At 35.7% G+C, this 23,572-nt stretch overlaps 1 protein-coding gene across 6 annotated transcripts in view; it reads right to left on the bottom strand.

Moving 5' to 3' along the window:
- The window catches only part of FAT1 (FAT atypical cadherin 1), a 126,188-nt gene that overhangs the window by 31,975 nt on the left and 70,641 nt on the right, over window positions 1–23,572 (bottom strand). For all 6 annotated transcript variants that reach the window (XM_039839243.1, XM_039839241.1, XM_039839242.1 and 3 more), the window contains exons 4-9: window positions 16,543–16,604; window positions 13,373–13,702; window positions 12,817–13,027; window positions 9,834–9,973; window positions 5,393–5,668; window positions 5,056–5,266 (exon numbers count right to left, since the gene is read on the bottom strand). In XM_039839243.1, coding sequence (XP_039695177.1) covers window positions 5,056–5,266; window positions 5,393–5,668; window positions 9,834–9,973; window positions 12,817–13,027; window positions 13,373–13,702; window positions 16,543–16,604 — 1,230 coding nt within the window. The remainder of the gene's footprint in view (window positions 1–5,055; window positions 5,267–5,392; window positions 5,669–9,833; window positions 9,974–12,816; window positions 13,028–13,372; window positions 13,703–16,542; window positions 16,605–23,572) is intronic.

A 23,572-nucleotide genomic window follows, 5' to 3' on the forward strand; every position in this document is an offset into this window, starting at 1 on the left:
AAAATCTTTTGGAACATATTTTTATTTTTGGCATTTATCATTTGAAAATGCTCAAGATTCTTATGCATTACAAAAGAGAAGACTTCAATTTACTAAGGAAATTTAATAACCTTCAAGAGAATTGTCCCTTATTTTAAATATTCAGGAAATTGCTGAACAACTTGTGTAGAACCTGCCCCACTTTACAGGTTTTGAAGATTTCAGTAATAGTCTCTTCTTAATTTTTTCAGGTTAATTTATTCCCTACATCAGTGGTTCTCATCTGGGGGTTATTCTGCCCAGAAAGAGACATTCAACAATGTCTGGAGACATTTTTGGCCATCATTACGTGTGGGGAGAGGGTACTACTGGCATCTAGTGGGTAGAGACCAGGGATGCTGCTAAACATTCTGCAATACACAGGATGGCTCCCATGACATAGGATTTTTTGGTGCAAGACAGCGGTAGTGTCGAGTCTGAGAAACTCCTGTAGGATAGACTGTTTTATTTGCTTTTCTTTGAACCCTTTTCAGCTATATTATATATACGTACTTAGCTGCAAATGCAACTCCACAATATTCTATTGTTTTGTATCATCAATTGAAATCTTTCTGAAGAAGCCAGCAGCTTGCTACATTTTGGTAGTGTACTATCTCTTCAGATAGATCAAGGCACTGTGAGGGATCCTCGGATTCGACCCATCCACGAACCCTTCATTACCTTTCTGTTTTATAAACGAAGAGTCCAGATCCATTATCCTAGTCACAGAACTGAACTTATTTTCCCCAAGTGAACTATTACACTTAACCAAAACAAAGCTTACTTGCCACACGTAACTGCTTTCTCAAATTCTATTTTCCTCTAGGTTTGCAATGGAGTGTGGCACTTCAGAGAACAGAATTACTTAGCATGATTTGCAAACCAGGGAGATTAATCAAGCACTTCTTTCTCCACATCATTACTAGTACACACTTCCCCTATAGCCTTCATTTCCTTCTTTTAATACATTTTCCAAAAATCCATGATACCTATTTCTGAGGCCAGACCCAGTCTGGTTTTCATTAAATGTGCCTGGCTCTGCGTCCAGGCCCCACAGCTGTCCCTCAGTCAGCACCAGGGCAGAGACCCAGGCTTTCTCCAGGCCCCGCAGCTCTGTGCTACACCCTGGCCCATGAATGGGGTCATGCTGCCTCTGCAGGCCTTGCAGGCACTAATTTCCGGCCTTCCTGTATCTATAAGTCAAGGATCCCCAATTCTCTCTCATTGTGTTTTAGTCAGTCATCGGAATCACAAGGTCCTTTCTCATCCTACCTGTGTATCACTCTACATTCCAAAGCTGTGACTGGCTGCCTGGACTCAGAGGAGACTGTGCACACCTTTGGATGACTGTCTTCATCCCCACCCCTTAGACCTTCCTCTGTCTGTGCTAAAAAAGCAGCTGACTTACCATACTTTATATACATTCATCTATATGCATTTCTGTCTTACCTTATATAGTGAAATCTTACCACTTCGAATACTTCAAAATACGCAAGGCCTCACATGAAGGAATGGATAGATTTTATCTATATTAAAGCAATTTGGTGGTTCTGCACAACTCACTCCCTGCCCTCTAGCCACACTTGCCTCCTCTTTGCTCCTCAATCAGGCAAGGACATGCTCATCTCACTGCTTCCTTCCTTCCTTTCTTCATTCACGTTTTATGCAAATGACTATGCTTACAGAGTATAATGGCAAAGCCTTCCTTGACCTGCCTATTCAGGAGACTGTTCCTGTCCTCTTACCCTGTTTTTTATAGAACGTATTGCAACCTTGTTCTTATCTGTTCTTCCACTAGAATGTAAGCTCCCGTTTAAGCCTGACTTGTTTTATTCATTATTTTATCACCTGTGCCTAGAAAATGCCTGACACATTAGAGACACTCAGTAAATATTTATTGAGTGAAACCACTTTTACACACATATGGAAAGACAACAAATTAAATACCAAGCAGCATGACCAGCAGCCTGAAAAAAATTAATACATTCATTAAGGTACTCTATTTGTACTCTCATTAGGTTTATTTTTCCTGACTTTATACTTCTATCACTACCAACAACCATTTATTGGATTAAGTACTTCATTTTAAAGTATTAGGAAAAGAACATGTATTGATTAATTAGGAATTCCTGATAAAAATTTCCTATCAGCCATGAGAAATTCAGGAACATTCTTTATTATTTGGAGTATAATGACTTCGATAAAGACAGCCCGGAGCCCGTCACTGATAACAAGGAGATTAAACAGAAACCCAGCTAGTCAATGAATATATGGATCCCATATACACGTACACTAAGGCAGAAATCATCAGATTTGCAGATGGGAGAGCAATATCATGTTTATGTAGAAAAACACTGAAGGTTGCTGACTGGCTGGAACATGCCCCTGTCTGATCTAATAATAAGCACACTCACTAATACTGAAATACTCGTATGGCCTTTGTGAATAAATTCATCGGGTGGTGGTAGAAGTCTGTACTAGGTTGGGGGCTTGGTGATTCACTTTAGCTGGACACACTGGTGATTTCTAAATAGCCTTAAATTGTTTTTTCTATTGGAACAATTATCTGGACAAACTTGCACGTCTGTGCTCATTAGCTATGACTGTATTACACACAGACCCCACAGGGCATATCAGAGAGCTGTGCCCAGGAGTCTGTGTTGTCTCACTGTGGACACACTGTGGATGCTGACTTCCTCACAGCATGGCAATCTCAACGAAGCTTCAATACTTAATCTAAGTTTAGGGAAGAAAACCAACTCTAGTCAATAAGTATATTTACTGAGTACCTTCTATTTCCAGGTGTTTCAAAGTTATAATAATCTACTTTAAAAAATAAAGAGAAGAAAACATTACACAGCCCAGAGTACGGTGCTGATGTGTCTCAAAGCACATAACTCAATTGTTACTGAAAATATCCTTTAATTAATTCCTTTTCCCCTAAAGACTCCCAATCAGACCAAACCGTTTGCTCAATAAATGCTACTAATTAAACATGCAGTGTTATGGCCTGAATTTATAACTAGTCTTTTGAACTTTATTAAATGTAATCTCACAGAAATTAGAAGCAGGTAATTATGAATAAACTGTTAAATGAAAGGCTGTATGATCATTTTATAGTTCTTGCTATTCTACCAGATTCATATACACACACACAATTCTACAGCATTTAAAAGTAGTCATTTCTTGTAAAGTAATTGTTTAGCACAATTTTTACATCACCAAATCTAAAAAAATATCTTCTTAAAAGTCCAAATTCCATATCAGAGTAGGCCCTTGATATTATCTAGTGTCATTCTTGGAATACCAAATTACTAATTCTATCAGTCATTACAAGCATTTAAAGAATGCACATGCCCTTAGTTAGGCACCAAGAATCATATTTTAACCACCCAGTTGTTGAAAATTATGTGAAAGCTAAGGGAAAGTTTAACATTTTCTCCTACACAAATCCAGCCAGTCTGTCCTTGAGAAAATTATTTTACTGCAGTGCTCAGGCATGCACAAATGGAATGTACTGTTTTTTTAATGTCTAAATTTCTGAACCAGTAGAAAAAGTTCATCGTTATGCAAGGCACTAACTGCACTATAATACATTTTAACACTGCAACCACAGGCAGTATATGAGGTCTTATTTGTGAGTAATGGACTAAATTTGGTCATTTTCAGGGAAATAAATGAAACTTCAAATATATTAAGAAATAAAAAGTTTAACCACATAAAATATACCAACTAAGTGTTGTTTTTAAAATTACTCCCCATTTGCTCAACTTTTGATTATAGGATCTACAGTTAATTTATACTTCTTCCAATTCTAATGCCCAAGAAAGACAAAATTTCTAAATATTCAGAAGTATGGGCTTACCAAAAAAGTCAAGTTAAGTGGATGATCTCAATACTCTAAAATCATTATAAAGACAGAAGAATGAAAGAGATTTTGTACTAACAATGACACAGAAAAATGGAAAAATGAAAGCTGCCTTCTTGACATTTAATCACTTACTCATATTATTTGGCATGAGTAGGAAAAGTCCCAAAGCAAGGTCATTTCTGACTGTCCAAGTAATATGCTCTAAAGCAGACACTGTTTCAATCAGGGGCAGAATTCTTTTGCAAGAACATATATTTGTGGACCAATGGTAACCCCCCTATGTGCCAAGCACAAGTATGAATGAGCTTAATTAGTCCTTAGGATGAATAAATGAATGACTGAATAGCAGCATAAAACAGAACAGACAACAAAAACACTTCTCTTTGCCACAACTGCTTCTGATGATCCTCCTTCTATAATCACCAGTGAGTCTTTGGTCTCTTGCCTTATTATACCTAGAAGAACTGTCCGTACTTCCAGTTGGTCTTCCTTGCCCTTGATGCCTCTTGTCCAAATCCAGCCCCTTTGATTTTCAACATTCCTTTATGCCCAAATCTCGGCCCTGGGGTCTACTGGAATAACCCATGAATGAAGTGCAACTGTTAGTGCTGCATGGGGATGAAAGTCGCAGCAAAACTAAAATGAGAAAGGGTAGCAGAGGCATAATACCCTCTTCATAAGATCTGACTCAGTAAGAACTGGATGAGTCAGCACTCTCTCATGAAATTTCCTACTCTGCCCAAGAGAAGATACACTCTGACGAAAAGTAAAACATTTTAATAACAGACCAGAGTTTTACTCAGTGTTTCATAGTTTATGAAGGAAAATGACTGTGTGGTTAAAATAATTTTAGAAATATTGGATTGCTCAAATAAAGCTTTCTTTACTGCAAAATGTCTCTGTCCTGAATTACACTAATATCATGAATCTCCAAGAATGTATCCAAACTTAGGACTATCTTAGCTTTTTAGTTAAAAGCTAAAAAAAAAAAAAAACAAAAAAAAACCCTTTTTTTTCTTTTTCCTAACATGTAAAATGGTAGCTAAAGATCAATTTTCATAGTGATACAGAGAAATGTTTAACATCCAGAACTACTTTTAAAAGAGGAGAAATATACTTTGTAACAAGTGCAAAGCTATAAGCCTAGTGAATGCTCCAAAAAATACCTGATTCGATGGAGTATACCACCTCAGCGTTTTTCCCTCTATCCTTGTCCAGAGCTGTAACCTGCAGCACAACTGAGCCGACAGCTGCTGATTCATAAGCCCGTCCTTCATAGGAGGAACTCGTGAACCAGGGGGCGTGGTCATTCGTGTCACTGACATTGACAACAATCCTTGCAAAGTTGCGTTTTACAGGAACATCTTGATCTCGTACCTAAAAGAATCAACACGTTATCAATCATATTGAGGTTTTCCTTATACCTGGTTAAAAATCTCTCTCACACACATAGAACCCTTTTGAAAACCAAATGGTGGCAGAAGAATGAACAGGCAGCCATACCATGACGGTAAGAATGTGCTGGTGAATGGCTTCATGATCGAGTGCTTCGGAAGTATAGAGAGAGCCAGTTGCAGGATCAAGACGAAATTTCTTGAGACTCAATGGATCAATACTACTCTGCAGAGTGTAGATTAGTTTGTTCTTCTCATCCTTATCCACGGCACTGATTTGCAAAATTTCGGTTTCTGGCACTGTGTCTTCAGGAATGATGACTTCATATTTTGATGTAGAAAATTGAGGACGATGGTCATTTGTGTCTATTACTTTGATGAATACCTATAATAACAAAATGACTCACATAATATTTCTAATTATGGTATTTTACTATTTAAAGAATCAGGGGAAAAAATCAGATGCACATTGAAAAAAATCCTGATTTTTCATAGCGAAATGAAATACAAAAACGAGAAAAGCATCAAAAATCTAGAATCAAAAAATCTTTAAAAATTTTCATTGATATATTACCTTGTATAAATATGAGTAAGAATGAATTCTTGAGACTAACTTTGGAGAGAAAATGTAATGCCTTTCACACATTTCTTTCTGAAATGCAGACTTCTCTTAAGTCTCCACAAAAGAAATATTTCTAGATTACTCATGTAAAGGTAACAAAGAATTTACTTTACTAGGATTTAAAGAAGACTAATTTCCTGTATCAGATCTGAATCTATAACTATCAAGCTGCTAGGGTGAGTACACTATTAGATGTCACAGTATCTAAATTTCTTGTTCTACTGAGACTTCAAATTCCTACCAATAGATTTTTATATATATATATATATATATATATATATATATATATATAGAGAGAGAGAGAGAGAGAGAGAGAGAGAGAGAGAGAGAAATTAGAAATGTACTTTAAAAATTCTTAAATTTTTGTAATCATAAAACCTACATATAAATAGTAAACACGTTTATTTCCTAAAAACAATTTAAGTATTTGAAAAGATAAATGCTCTTAAATATGTCAACGTAGAATAAAAACTTTAGAGAGAAAAAAAAGCAGATATTTAAAAACTTAGTTCCAAGTAAACTTTTTTACTTGACAATAAGAGGATTAAGTCTCAAATTGAAAAAACGTATGTGGATAAGGCATAGTGGAAATCACTACTGAGTATAAATGATGGTTTACAGTTATGAACAAGAAATCTGAGCTTCATTGGTGCATATGGAACTTCGTTTGCTAGTCTAAATGGCATGGGAGGCCAAGGTCCCAGGAATGCATAGGTAAAGCTATTAACCACACTGGTGAAGGCATATGAATTAAAGGCCCTTCCGTGAAGACTATACCAGTGTTCTCAGAGAACACCAAGATATCAGTGATGGAGTGTGACATTACGCTTTACATGAATACTGAATGGACCAAACCACAGAAGGGTTTTATGTGAAAGTTATGTAAATACTTAAAACTACAGATGCTTCACTCTTAAATGTCAATGATGATCCAAAATACATGGCTATAAAGGTAACTGCTATAAATTCAATCCTCATATATTTATTTCCATTATAAATTTAAAAATTCTTTTTCTCATGAAGTGTTGGACAGTTTAATCCTCTCCAAGTACAATTAATCACAAGTAAATAGGAACAGCTAAAGTAAAAACAGCCATTATTAATACGGTAATTCAACTGAAACGTATTTACTGGGCACTCACACGCTTAGCACCTGACCCTGTTTACCAAGGGTGTAGAACAAATGTGTGACAGCCCCTGCCCTCATGAAGCTTTCAAGCTCATGAGCAACACTCTGCACATGCAACAACTAAGGAGGTTTCCTACACTGTCAAGTAAGTCTTTAGGAGCCCAAAGATGGCCACAGGACATTCAGAAAGCTTTATGTAAGTGGTACGGCTTTGCTTGTGTAGGTCTTGGGTTTGTAGATGAAGGTATGCTGGGGTGGGAGGAAGAGCTTGGTCACAGACATGAAGGCAAGAGGTGGAAGGGACCATCCTGTCTCTTAGGGACTGGAGAGAAAGACTTGAAACTGGGGATAACACGGTGAAGGGGTAAGGAGAAGGTGGGATCGAATATGCAAAGCCTGACTCCTGAGCAGAGGCTGGGGAATTACATATCCTGTGTGCTCTGAACCTTCTGATGAGAGAAAATTTACCTTTAGTCTTCCTCCCAGTCAGGCAGACCATCCTGGTAGCAGGCACTACAGGATGAAGTGTGGGGACAGAGAATGGCGACAGGAAGTTGACTCAAATGTCAAGGGAGGGGACAAGAGCCCACATCAGTGTTATCTTGTGTTATCTCACTTAACTCTCTCAAATGCTCTAGGAGGATGAAATCACTATGCCCAATTTTCAGATAAGAAAATAAAGTACAGAGATGGTTATAGCCAATGGCCCATGAATAGGAGTAAGAGGCAGGGCCAAGATTCAAACCAGATGGCCTGCTCCAGAGTACACAATGCTGATGCTCAAGAGAAACTGAAAGAAAACATGAAAGCAAAGCCCTTTCAAAGAAAGAATAAAACAATGTTAACTGAATTTGATAAGTTACCTTGAAGTATCAGATAAAGCAAATTGACTTGAATTAACATGAGTCAGCATCCTAAGCAGAAAATAGGATAGGAAAGCAGGAAGAGCTGTTACAGCAGAGCACTGGTGGTTACACTCTGACCTGCTCACAACCCACTTCTGTTGACGCACCTTGGCTTAAGCAAGACAGTGCTCTCCAAACCTCCGATCTGACATCTGCTGCTACTGACTTGATGCAGTAAACCTACTCTATTGTTCCTGAGTTGTACCTACAAATCGGAATCTACATTGCTATGTTCCAGTGTCTTATCAACCCATTCCCATCTCTGTGTCTCTTTTCAGATGGTATATACTACTCTGCTCCAACCTTGATTTCTAACTCTGTTTTCAGCCCCAGAATGGACAGCCAAACCCATTTACTGATTGTTCCCATTGCTCTCTGCACCTTAACAGTTCAGCTGGGCTCTGTAACCATCCTCTGATATTCCGACCACCTTTCCCTGCCAGAAATTCATTAGGATAGTACCAAGACTCTCTAAAAATCACTCAAAATCAGATACAGAAATATAAATGAAGCACTGAATTTAAGATATTCTCTATCCCTGAGTTATGGGTTTTATAGAAATTTTTGTTAATCTACACGATATTTCATACTGAGCTTTTAACTGTACTAAAACTACAATTATTGGGAAAGGAGGCATTGCTAACTATACACTTATGTAATAAACGATAAATGTTACAGGTAGATACACCATCTATAGTAATAAGAATGCTTGGCACAGAGGGTCCTTTCTACTGCTTATTTAGTTCCCTTTGCTGGATTTCTGATTATCAATTGCTGAATTAGTCAAGATATAGTTAAAGTCTTTAAAACTTTCAGAATTATCCTGTTAAATTTATTATAATTTTTGATGCTTTATTCTCATTTTCATGCTCTAAAGTCTAACTTCTATGAGAACAGTTACCAACAAAATTGAAATTTTAATACTGTACTAGAACTTTTACATGACAATCTCAAAATGACCCCAAAGCATGGTACATGTATCAATTTTAAATACACTAAAAATCACAAGGGTTTGGAAAAAGGAATAAAATCTTTTTACAACTGGCTTTAAATTATCTACTATTTTTTTAACTGAAAATACATCATTGACTATAATTTTTATTCTTCAATGCAATTAAATGACTTAGCAGATGATCTAAGATTTAAAATAGTATATATAATCTAAGCTAGAAAGCTGGAATTTTTCAAATACAGATTATACATGAGCCTTCAGCTTCTACCATCCTAATGGAAGCTCTAAGAGGACACTATTTTGTTTCCCACTATTCAGCTTCTAGAACGACACTTGGCACGTAGCAGGTGTTCAACAAATTCCCCAAACAGCTCACACTGAGAATCAAAGAGAATTAATAAGAAAGAAGAGAATTTTAATTTAGTGGGTTTTAACATTTAAATTTGAAATCTCAGTATCTGGCCATCTCCTAACCAGCAAGAAAAAAGAAAGAGGTTAAAAGAATTATTAGAACAATGTTATCAGTCATTTTACACAGCCCTAGTTAGGGCAGCCAAGGCTTTAATCAGATTTAATGAAAATGACTTGGATAATTCATCCTTGACAGTGATATACTTTTACTGATATAGTTTGAAAGGAGTATAAAATGACAAGATTTGATGACATAGCAACAACGTGGATTCTTTTTGCTTTCTTTCAAACTTTTCAAAACTAATTACATACAAAACCTTAATCAAGATTTGCCTTAATCAAGATTTGCAGTTTTGTTTCTCTAAATAAAAATCCCTGATGTGCATATGCATTAACTGTATCAAAGGGGGGTAACTTCTGATTTGAGAACCTGAGAGGGCAGAATCAACTGTTCATATTGCCTGTGGGCCCTGAAATCAGAATGTTGTTTCAATCCTCTTCTGACGAATACATCAGCAGTGATTCACTTACCTGAGTAAGTATAGTGCTGGTTCCATCTGTAGCCTCCACTGTGAGGTTATAGTTCGATTTCTGTTCTGCATCAAGAGGTTTTGCAACAATGATGGTTCCAGTGCCCTTGTCCACATCAAAGTGACTGTCATAGTTGCCACCTAGTTTATGTTAGGACAAACAGAAGAGTAAAAACAGGTCACAGGATGAAAACCCATCATTTATTTTGTGGCTTTCTAATTCTTAATGACAGTTAAAAAAAAAAAAACTGATATACTAATCAAGGTGATTCTGAGAAGCTTTCATTTGAAAAGATAAGGGCCAATAAGAAAGACAACTGCCTCCCTTTTTTTGGGGGGGGGTAGTTGGTAATTTTGAAGGTTCAACATGGCCAGAAGCTACTGCGGCTGACACTTGTCATGATCAACAACAAAAAAAGGGTAGAAAATATCCCTACTGACATAATTACCTGTAATATACTTCTCTTAGGGCTTTTAAACATGAGCCATTAAAATAGCATAATCTTTCAAGGACCAAAACTTGAATCACTGCAAAATGAACCTAGATTGCTGTCACTTTCTTTTCTTTTGGGTGGTGGGGCTTGATGTAGATTTTCCTTTATGTACAGAATTTAATGTTGAATATATTAAAATAACTCTGGCATGGTTTGGGGCGGTCAGATTTACTAGAAGTATATTCATACTGTGAATTATGCTCTGACGGTTAACAAAATGACAAGATTGTCAAGTATTCCATTTAACTATGGGCGTAGAAAATCTTTTCAGATGGATAAAATGCATGTGGTACAGATGCAAAGTTTACTATGTAAAAAATTCTGTACAACTCTTGTACGATATTGATTCTCATCTGGCATATTCTAATCAGGTATAGGTCAATAAAGTTTTTGGATTATTTCATCAGTGCAATCAAAACCTGTGTAATCCATGGCCAAAAAAAAAAAAAAAAACTGCCTAGTAACACAAAGTTGAGATCTAATTATCAAGGAAGCAACTAAGTGAAAGGAGGCAAGAAAGCAACTCTGAAAACAGAATAGCATTGCTAACACTGCCAGTGAATTGCCTCAACTTGCTTTTTCAGGGGTTCTAAACAGCTCTTTAATTTATATCTCAGTAGCTATATAAGACATCATTTAGTAAGCAAGGTTGGCCATTTAAAAGTTTAATTGATTAAAAAAAAAAAAACTGTGACATTTTGGGCATACTGCCCTAATACAATAAATACCTATTAAAAACAAGTGTTAACTTGGAAAAAAACAGTGGTAGTTAACAACAGTTAGTCCTGACTCTTAAAAATTATTTGAAAATTTTTCCCATTGTTGTCAAGCACAAAGCTTATTCAGGAAGTAAAAGTTTCTGTGCTACTTACATTATCCAAAGGCAGTCCTAATTATATTCTAGATAAAACTCTCTTTTCAAATCCATTAAGCCTGAGATACTTAAACCAATGAAATGAAACAGAATGAAAATAAAGTCTTAATGTCATAATGAAGTTCTATTATTAAATCTTACCAAAAAGCAAAACAACACACACACAAAATGAAGTCTTCAGTTAAACCTAAAACCTGGGGATGGATGAGAAGTCATTATGTTTGCCATTGGAATGGGTGACCATGTGCACACTATGAAAAGAAAATGCAATGAAAGATAATCACCGGAAATAAACTTTAAAAATTGATGCTTTTATTTTAGATCTCATAATCTGAGGCAAATTATGTGATCTCAGCAGATACCTTCTGCTGTACAGTTCAGGTCACAAGTCATCTGAAAGATGTAAAACACTTCTCTAGCAAGTGTGTCTCCTGGCACAGCCAAAAAGAAGCAAGCAAGCATGGAAGGAAGCACAGAACAAGGAAGAGCCATCAATCAGACCAGTTCCAAAAGCAGTCAGTCATAAACAGTGAAGTTAGATGCCTCACGGCAGCAGCCTGCTCGTGTGGAAATGTGACAGGAGTTAACAGACAACAAACAATTCTGATTATAGTTAATTATTAAAGTAATCTTTTGTCTTTAAAACTAATCTATAATGGTTTCACAGGTGTTGATGACATCCACAATTTCATACATTGACCAAAATTATGAAAATAGCCTGTCTAGTATGAAAGTTCAAGAGGAAAAGCCCGTTCTGCATATACTGCCTGCACCCGATAGTCCCCTGCAGCTGATGTCCTATAAGGTTCAACCTGCTGAGACAGCATTTGGGGGGAGGGAGGTTAAGGGGTGAACAATGGAAAAGGGATATGAAGTTCCAACTAGACGTGAATCGCAATACATAATGTTTGATCTTCAATATCCTTACAAGTACTGTAAATAAATAGAATTGAAAAAAACCTAAAATGTCAAAGTCTAATGGGAATTTTTTTAAGTATATTGGAATATGGTATTACATTTTATGTCTAAGCCAAATTAAATGATTTAAAAAACTGGCTTAGGCATGTAATTTTTATCACAGAGTGATTTAATCTAGTGAACCCTGCTTCTTACTGAAAATGAGGTAAATAAAACTTTAAAAGCCATGGATGGCACTATCATTTTTAAGTTATAAAATTAAAATTTATAAACTTATTTATTCCCTTTAAAATACTGATGTGTGACAATCACGAAGGCATAGTTATTTTAAACATTCAAATCATACTCACTAAAAATAGAAATGTGCCATATGTTATGTATCAAGAAGGTAAAATTAAGAAGCTGTACTTTTATACCAAAATGTTTAGAATTCTCTATAACTCTTTGGTGTATTTTTCAAAACCTTTACTTTTAAATTAATGAGATGGTACATATAAAGCACCTATTTTAAACAAGTTTAATATATACTGGATAATGTGATAAATTTTGCAATCAAACTGCTGCAATTTAAAACAAATTCTCCACTTATAGGTCTTACTCCCAATTTTAAATTCTGAGATGTGCACGAAAATCACAACCATAAACAGGGCCTCGGTGCAACATATATAAGGCCAATGAAAACTACGAGCCAGGCTTACCAATGATATCAAACCAAAGAGGTGTGCCAGGAGGCTCAACAGATATCACGCCAATCATGTGAGCAACTGGATCACTTTCCATGACAGTAAAGGTGAAAAATGATTCTTCAAAGGCAATTGGCTCCAGGGATGGTTTGGGTTTGGAGATCCATTCAATATGGAGTCGAGTGGTTGATGACTTTTGGGGTCGACCATTATCAACTGCCTTAATCTATAAAGCATGGGCAGAGGGGAGAAGATGACAAATTATAAGTTACATCCCATAACTGAAGCATGGACTGGTTTGGTCCTAAACTGAGCCACTTTCAAACATTTAACATCTATATTTGTATATTCCATGCTTAATGCTTGATAAAAAGAGCAACCTCCTCATGCTATACTCAACATAAATGACTGAAGTGACAGTTGAAAAGAAAAAAACAAACCCATACTCCTCTGCTGTTGGGTCACGAATACCGAGGCCATTTACTGAATAGAGATAAAGTTAGAAGAGAAGAGAGATAAGAATACAATAATAAAAGTATATAAGAAATTCAAAGATTAGATCTTAACTCACTGAAAGAATATCATATTCTCCAGCTCCAGAAAACTTCTTGGATGAAACCAGTCCCGTTTTTGGCTCAATAAAAAATTTGCCATGCTCATTTCCATCTTCAATGCTGTAGGAGATTTCTGCGTTGGGACCTTCATCTTTGTCTGTAGCTATAACCCGATATATAGGCTCACGCTTGGCGTTTCTTTCTCGTTCTGGTTTTTCTCGCTCTGGAAGTCTGATTTTGTAGAACTTTTGCAGGAACTGAGGTTTGTTGTCATTTTCATCCAGGATTTTAACAATTATTCTCGCAACGGTCGATTTGGGGGGACTACCATTGTCCGTAACGGTAACCTGTTTTTTAAAGATAATAGATCGACAAATGTTTTTTAAATGTGCAATATAAAAAGTGAATGCCTTCTTCCTAACCTCTACAGTTCTCACAGCACCGTGACACATACCATCTTTCTCCCCCTGAACAGCCCTGTGAAGAGGAAAGACAACCTCTCCCATTTTCAGACAGAAACTCAGGGAGAGGAGAAGGGCTAAGAAAGAACTGGCTGTGAGTCTCAGCCCTCTCCTTACCAGGCCCTCTCTTCCTCTCATTACCATTACTGTAATGTGAATGTCACCAAAATGTTAAGCTATAAAAAATTTAACGTTTTTAAGCCAAGAAAGAGATACATGAAAATTTAAATATCTAAAGAGTCCTCTTAAAAGTCATATACGCTATACATACTTAAAAATAAAAACTCCACCTAATACACCAGAAAACTCATTTTTAAGCTTTATCAACAAAATAAACTAAATCGTCAATTTAAAATATACGTTAAGTAGCATGTCTTTTAATACTCGTAATCATCATTTTATTTTGTTTGGCTCTTACACAGATGTAAACACTGACATATAAGACCAATTTATGAAATAATATTCTCAGTAAAAGAAATGTAAAATAACTGTTATTCTAAGTAAATTATTCATGTAATCAGTTGAGGAATAAAAATCAGGGATATTTGAGGATGCACTGGAGCACGATTCTATTCTAATGCATAGGAAACAATTTTACCCTCCATTAAATCAAATGTTAATTTTACTTCAGTGTGTACATTAAAAGTAACGACCTTAGAAACTGTTATTCTCCCTCACCCACATCCTCTTAAATTAATTACTGAAACACTAAAAACTAAAGTAGATTGAAGTTTTCCATGGAACTACTTTCTTTTTGAAGCTTGCTAGTGTGAATGTATCCTGATGGCACCTGTACAGAGTATTTAAGTAAAGTAGTTGCTTTACTTAAAGTACATGATTTACCTTCCCAAACTCTCAAAATGAAACAAAATAAAAATTACTATTTTAATTCTAACCTCTCAAAGTTAAAATCTTCTGATCAGTTTTCATGTATTTGGAAAAAAAGAAAAATTAAAGAGAAATACCACCAAGTACTATGCTTTATAGTATTCACCATCATGTTGTTTAAGCTTGGATTCAATAACCAGTAGCCAGTAACACCGTTTTAATATGTGATTTTAACAAAACTACTTTTTAAAGGTAGACAAATCAATGCTGGCACTGGCTCTCAAAATATACCACACCACAAAAAGATTATAAAGAAAGTACAAGATATATAAACAAACATTACGATATCTTATTTCCCATCTCTTAATATTATCTTCAAAGTATCTCATACTTGCTCTCATCCAGCCTTTAACACTTATTGAGAAAGGAGGGCTCTGAAGTGCCACACAATTAATTGGGTGTATGTGCAATTCTAACTAGGAAGAGGAGACTGAAGGAAGATGCCAGTGTGCAATCTGTTGCTCTGAATATTTTGCCATCTGTTTATTTTTTTCAGGAACCATATTCTCCTTCTGTCAATCATAGTAGTGACTGAAGGAAAACTGAAAACTCTGCTCCATGATGAAAAAAAATTAAATTCAAGGGAATTATATCACCTATGACGAAACACTTAGATGTAACACACGAAGAAATGACTAATTGTAACTGTGGCTATGAAACCCCCTTTCTAGACAGAATATTTGTGTCTGTGCGTGTATATGTGTATGTATATAGCTATAAAAACAAAATACTGACAAAGTTAGAAAATTTTAACTAAGGTAAAATGAAATTAAGCAGGCACCATTATAAACAGCAATAATATGAGAAGACTTTAACAACAATCATGGTTTATTGAAAAACCCTTAAAAGAGCAGTGCAGAATGATTTAAATAAAAACCCCTGTCTTCCACTGGGGGAAAAAAAATTCACAGTTTGAATTTTCTCAATTACCCATACTGAAGAGTTTGGAAGAATTATACAGATTAATTCACAATTAAAGAAAAGTACTTGGTCTTTTCCAAGTCCAGCTCTAATACTCAACACTGGCTTTTAATGTGTGACAGAGAAACATTAGCTTTTTCTGCTCAGTTCCCCTCTCCTTCTCTCCTGGCTGCTTCCTGGTATGCAGGCAAGGATACCAGCAATCTTGTCAGGCCCAACGCTCGCACGTTACACTCTGCCTTCCTCCCCCACAAGTTACTCCTATCCCTTTCCTGCCTCGAGGCAAACAGTAAACGATGGCTGTGTTTATTCTGTCAAGGGCTAAGAAGGCAGCTTAACTACATCGTGACTGTGAGACCCTTTATCAAAGGAGAATAGTGCATCAGACTTCAATCTCCTTTTATTTTAGAAATTTTTATAGAGCACAAACTTTATATAATTCAGTTTAAAATGCATAAACAATACAACTGGTTTAAGAGCAAAAAGAACTGGAAACAAGCTAACTATAGTTTAAAAGTTGAATTAGATCTATTAACATAAATATATCTCAAAAGTATAATACTGAGGAAAAATAGGTAGAAGGCATAGAGAAAAACATCACTTCTGCAAATGAAAATGAAATTCAAATAATTGTTTTCAGTTTTGTTTGCTTGTGCGTGTGTGTGCATGTATAAAGTATAAAAATCAAAATGGAACTTAAGACAGCTGTCTTGTGTTCTGGAGATAAAAAGGGGTGTAAAGGGACACAAAGTATACTCACAATGTTTCCTTTATTTTCCTTTTCATTAATGACCAGAAGCTAATATAAGAAAATAGTAACAGCTATGAATACTGGTTAATGTGAACAAGATTGCTCTTTCCCATGGTATTTATAATTATAACATTTAAAAAATAATTAAAAACAAAGAAACGCTTACTTCTAATATGTGTTCGTCTTGCTGCTCTCGGTCTAGTTTCCTTGATGTAGTTGTGATAAGACCTGTAAAATGATAACAGCTCGTTAATTCTCACAAAATAAACCGTAACCTCACATTACCACAGAGTATAAAAGTGTAAGCAAATCTCTAATTTATTCCCAAGGAAAAATAAATGATTAATACAGGGACAGTTAATTATTTTATTTACAAACAATATACTTTATACTTTCTTATTAATTTTAATAACTCTTAAACACATTAGATAAATGACAGAAGAATCAAGAAAGTGAAACTCAAATCAGTTACAATTTTTGCTTAATAGTTTCTCCATTTTGTCAGAAAAGATATTTCGAAAGTGAAGTTATTCACGATTTCAATCTCATCCATATTTCCTTTAACTGCTGCAGAGATGATTAGGAATTGACAGAAATAACTTCTATAACTCTATTAAAAAGGACCATTGGAAAATATAATGTTAACTATGCTTTATTACCTTTGAATCGTCTACTCTCAAAAAATGAAGAATTGTTACAAGTAATGTAATTTTCCAGGTACTGCTGATCAAATAACAATCATTTAATTTCCAATAAAAGAAGAAAATAAATGATCCTCAAAGAAACCTCTTATTTCTTTGATTTTTCTATCAAACGAGAATATCTAGTTTCTATCTCTAGAACTTTAATAACTGTCTGCTAAAATGTTAACATATGCTGGAACCTAGAAGACCATCAAAATATATTAACTATATGCTTGTACTTCACAAAAAAAAATACAAACAAAATTCACCAACCACTAAAATATATTCTACAGCCTGTGTTAATAACGGACAGGTGCACACTGAGTAGCTCAGGTAAAGCCTCACGTGGCAAGACAACCAGGGCTAACCTTCCTCCTGCCCGGCTCTCTGTGGTTTTTCAACAGAGAAATGCTTCAGAAAATTTACATTTAGGAAAAGCTTTTATCAGTCAGTCTGATGGATTTTCTCTTATTCTCCTAACCAATTTCACACAACTACCAATTAAAGGCTATCCAAAATGTTTCTCTAAATTTGTAAATGAAAGGTTTGTTTTCATTTAATTTGAAGTTTTTTTCTTAGTCACTAAGAATTTAAATCAACATTATCTTCCCCACACTTCAATGCAGCGGTGCTCTTTTTAATAAGAACAACAAAAGACTATTATTGTAAGCTAGAATCTAGGGTTTTTCCCAAACCATACTTATATATTAAGAGAGGTAAAACGAAAATGCTTCACAATGCTTAATAGTGAGAAAATGTTGCTTTAGCACACAAGCTCAATTTTCATTACTTAAAAACCTTTTTAAAGTTAATTTTTTTTCCTATCAAAAGTTTACCACCCCCTTCGGATTGTGGTTTTACGTAGTTCAAGAATGACAGAAAATCACTGTGATTAGGCCCATCTAATTGTCCTAATGTGCCCATCAAAAAGTTATCAATGGTAACTTCACAAGGGACAACAGCTTGCCATGTTCACAGCAAAATAGTATTCTTCTTCTGTAGAGCATAATCATTCACTGCACAAATATCCATTAGCAAATAACTTTCCCTAGCAAATATACAAATATCCATGAGCAAAGAAAATTCCCCACTTCGCAGTTTACTTACAGCACGCCAAACTGCTAATTCAGATGTACCTACATCCATGCTACCAATTCGAGGACAGTCGACCTGACCTCTCCTTGGAATTACTTGCATTTTCTATTCGTTCCAAATTAACTCTCCTCTGTTAACTCAAATGGAAGCTTAATTCCATTCAAACGCAGTGAATTCTAATATTCCTTTCTTATTCATTCTAGCCTAGCTACTCCTGTCCACTCTTTCACCTTTCAGCTTAAACATCACTATTGAAGTCTTCCCTGACAGGCCTGCCAGGGGTCCCACAGATGGGTTTTCCAAGCTCTTCTATTTCCTCCATCTTAACATCACTCAATGGTACTATGGTCGGTCACTCATTCACTCACTCACTTACTCATTTATTTATTACAGTCGCTCATTTAAAAGTCTTCTTTTGTATACTGCAAGGCCTATGAGGACAGAGACTTTGTCTTTCATGTATATCTTGGCTACACTGCTATGCCTCTCAAAAAACACTTGTATGAACACATGAATTTCTTAAAACTATAAAGAGCAAAATTTAAAATATGTATTCAATAAGAGAATACACACATAAACTACATTAAACTTAGAAATAATGATAGAAATTTATAGCATTTGAGCTAGGTGATGGTGGTGTCCAGCAGACACACAGAGGCACAGCTGGGCAATGCAGGGAAGTAGTCCCAGGCAGACAGATTTGGGTTATATCACAAGCATAGAAGAGAACAGGAAGAACAAAAAGAATGGTGGGCCTACAAAAAAATAAAGAAAATGGTGGGCCAATCTTATTAAAGTAAGGGACATGAATGTTTAGAAAACTATGAAGCAGCTTATGAAGCAATAGCTGGAAGAGAATCATGTATCCCGGAAGCCAGGGGCAGAGAATGATAAAGAGGAAGTCCCTTCTCCAAGTACTGTAGAAAAGTGGGAGCCAGGAAGGCGGGAAGTAGACTAGGAAAGGTATACCTTTTATGAAGAGGAGACTGTTTAGCATGCTAACAGAGAGTGGATATAATGAGTGACCATATACATGAAGGAAGACAAAGATCAAGAACTGAGCTCACCCATACAGTAGCCATTAGCCTCATGTGGCTACTGACAGTTAAATTCCATGTAAGATACTTCATAAACATGTAAGATATTTCAGACTGACGAAGAGCCCTTTCCTTCTCGATTCACGGCACTCCTACCTAAAGGAATCCTATCAGTGTCACAGTGCTTGCCTTTCCCTAATGCCATCACCAGGGAGAGGCTGTGCATGTGTATCCTCTGGAGGTGGAACACTAAGAGAAGGGGGAAGTTCGTGCTTCTGGTGGAATTTTCATACAAAATGAACCCTGAAAACAAAATTTCTGAATGAAGCAGGAAAATACTAGGCAAACTGTGGGTGTTCTTTGGGGGTACACTTTACCTTACAGCAATCAATCACACTGGAAGCTCAACATCATAGAAATGCTATTTGAATCTCCCACATGCTAGCCACATCAATTTAGCTGTAGAATTCATTATGCATTTCACACTTATTTTCAACTCTGTTATCCTACTAATCCTCCACTCTTGTCTACGTGATAAAACACCTATTTCAAAATTGAATCCAGAGTATACCTTTTCTATATATATCTGGTACATGTTACTAACCTTGTAGGTATTAAATATCCATTTTAAACACTGTGCTCATCTGTAACGTTTATTACTGAATCTGAGAAGGATATACATTTAATAGGAACAGCATACTATTTCCAAACTGGGGAGGAAAATGCTCAGGTATCTGAGTCAAAGTGAAGTTAAATTGTTCCAAGGTTACCAGTCAGTTGTTATCAGAGCCAGGATTAGAATTTAGTTTTCCTAAGGCCCAAATGAGAGTTTCTCTATTACTTATTTTCCCCTCCCCATACCATATTACATAATTTATTGCATTATGGCATTTCAATGTTCCATAAATTCTGAACTGTGACTTATATAAAATTCAAAGAAAATAAATGAGCAATAGTTAATCATTACTCATTTAACAGGTCCAAAAAAGCAAGTTAGAAAATAAAATAGAGTGGGTGAAAGCAAGAAAATGCATACATAAGTAGTGCCTTTTGTAACTCTGTGTTTTATCTTTCTGCAGAGCATCATTAAATTAAAAATAGAAATAAGACAAAACTTTCTTTACTTGGCCTAGAAAAACACCCTATTCTGTAGACCAATAGTATTATAAATGTAGGTGGGCTGAGAGAGTACATACCATATCTTTTCACCAATTAGCAGTTCAAATTTACCACATAAATGTATATAAAACTAAGAAACCAAACTTTCCTGTGTTTTATGAATATCATTAAAAAAAATTTCAGCTTTTCTATGCCACTTTAGACATTTAGAGAAGAGTTCATTTAAGAGAGAATGGCAGATTAACTGTAATGATTCAAAGGAAAATTTTACTCTGACATTTTTTATAAGCAATACTAAAAACCATCCCCAAACGTCTCAAAATTCAAGGGATCAAACAGACTTCACAAAGTAGAATGCACATAAAAGTGAGTATTAGAGCATTAGTAGGCAAAAATAGTGAGATAGTCCGCATAGGTGGAGCTACCTTTATGTATTTATTCAATTACTTGTGCTGTCCACTCAATGTAGAGATGATTAAGACGGAGCCTTGATATCAGAGTCTTTAAAAGACAAGGATGAAGGGTAGAAAGCAAAGACTACATTCAAGAAACAATAAGATAGAGTATAGGGTACATATAGAATACGAGGGCGAAAAGCAAGGGCTGTTGCTGAGGGCTTTATATTCCAAGTAAGTTAGAACTTGGTTGGGTGATGAGACACAAGTAGTCTAGTCAACCCTGTTACTCTAGCAGCCAGCCAACCAACCAACCAATATGCAAATGAAGCCATCCAGGACCAGCCAGCCTGAAGCCCACCAGCCAAGTGACCATCATTGCAAGAGAGATCCGGAAAGCCTGGACAAGGCTAGAACTGTCCAGCAAAATTCCTAAATAAGTTATGGTGGTTGTTTTAAACTACTGTGTTTTGGAATGGTTTGCTACAAAGCAAAAGCTAACTAATAAATCAAATAACCTCATCTCTAATGGTTACTGGCTTACTAAATGCTAAGTTCTTATGCTATAAGCTTTAAATACATTATCTCACTTAATCCATATGTATATATAGGACAATATCTATACCATAATAAATTAATTAATAATTTTTCAGGCTCAGAGAGATTAAGTTGCTTACTCAACATCATTTAGCAAGGTTGTAAGCTGAGAGTTCAATAAACCTAGAGCATCAGAGTCTGAAGGCCACGTAATGAATAAGAAAAGCTAGGAGGGACTGAAGGTTTGGGTCTGTAAAAATGGGTCTGAAACACCAGCACTGCAGATGCAACTCAATGGCAGCTAGAGAAGTGGGGGTGGGGGAAGGATTTTTGAATTTGATGAAATTCCAACTACAATGAGAGAAGTACTTGTGATCTATAGTAGGAGTTTTCTAAGAACTAAACTGAAAAAGAAAGTCATGGTTCTAGAGGAAAAATACTGATGGTCATTTGTTCATCTTGCTTGGCAGGAAATTTACTTTGAACTATTTTCCAATTATTCTACTTGAGAATAAGTAGAGGAAGGTGAAAATATCCTCTAACTCCTACAATTACTTTGGCTCTTTTATTCTTTTGCTTATTTGCGATAATGCATGAACCACAGCAACATGTGTTCTAAACAAGCACTATTTGGCAGACCTTTCTGTGATGATGGAAATGATCTATGGTCGCACTGTCCAATATGACGGTCCCCAGAATGTGGTCACTAAGCACTTAAACTGTGGCATGTGGGACTAAAGACTGGATTTTTAAAATTCAAAAATTTAAATAGTCACAAATCATCTATGCTCCTTTGTGATCTCCACTTTCAAATTACTCATATCAAAGAACTGTAACATTTACAATATTCAAAATCTTTTTCTGTGGTTAAAATCTGAAGCGGTAATATCAAATTTATTTATCAAAATCCAAATTCTGTACATGTCTTAAATCTAAATAGTGAAAAAAGAAAAAAGGTCTAGGATTTTGACTGTACTGACACTGCTCCATTATGTTCCCTCTTTCTTGCCTCCACCTCACCTGGCGCAGCTGGCCATAAAGAAATTTGGTATGTTAGTTTACGGCTTCATCCTCACATCTAGAAATCAAGGTCTTTGTGTTTATGACTTTTGAAAAATCATTATCTACCAATTTATATTTTTTGCCTCTGATGATCACTTGCTAATGCCTAAAAATTAACTGATGAAATATATGTTCATAAGGAGTAGTGACGTGATAAGCTTACTATCTCAAAGTCGCCCACTTTGTTCAGTCTGTATTAAACTATTTAACTTATTTTCAGAATATCTCCCCCAAATAGTTCACTCTGAGCCACACATATAAAGGCCTAAGTAAGACAAGGCCCTTGTCCTCAAAGACATACAATTCATTTAAGGAAACAGCCCTTATATCGAAAAACGAGGGATGAGTATTAAACCATTTTCTCATAGTTCACTTTTTAGGCAACACTAATTGTGTGCTTCCAAGGACCAGGCTCTGGGCTAAGCATTTTATGTCCACCATTCTCAATGAATAACCACAGCAACCCCAAATGGCAGCTACTAATATACTAACTTCATTTTAAAGATATTTGAGGCTTTTGAGAGGTCACAATGCCAGGAAATGGCAGAGTTGAGATCTGACCATAAGTCTGCCTGATCTCAGAGAACTCACATAAATAACTATAAATGTATAGATCATAGTTATATATTTAATATGTACAATTACACAATAGAATTATTCGGTGAGTTATGAGCCTCTCACATTACTCTAGGACTAGAATGTTCTCTCCATCAATTGTGGTTTCTTTTGCAGGTGTCGCCTCAGGACTCTCCATCTTTTTCACAATGTTTATTAATCACAGCACTATTATGACTAACCCTTGACTACAGGTATGTACTCTAGCTATACTATTTTCTATTTTCAACTGTTTTCCCCACTGATTTTCTGGAAACACTTTAATATGTATTCCACTCTTTGTTGAGTAGAAGAACTTTAATTGTGGCCCATTTAGTGACAAGGAGTATTTATAATCTTAGGCATCTTCAGAGTGGACAGGGTAATTTCTTCAATGTTATTACTACTATGATCTGGAAATTTGATTTCTACTTTTCTACTGTCAACTCCTACTTTAGCAGGTGTTGCTACTAGGACATTTAATATGCTTTAAGAACCAGCAACAATTACAATAAAACAACTGTAATATCCCAGTAAGAAGACTGTAAAATTTAACACCGCTCAAGCGACTTTTACACAAAGAGTATTATAAAAACCAAAATGGCAACATATATGTAGAATGTGCTCACACCTTTATAAATGGCTAAACCCCAAATTATTAGCCATGTCTACTC

The sequence above is a fragment of the Pteropus medius genome, unplaced genomic scaffold, assembly GCF_902729225.1.
Source record: "Pteropus medius unplaced genomic scaffold, Ma_sr-lr_union100, whole genome shotgun sequence".
NCBI classification, from domain to species: domain Eukaryota; kingdom Metazoa; phylum Chordata; class Mammalia; order Chiroptera; family Pteropodidae; genus Pteropus; species Pteropus medius.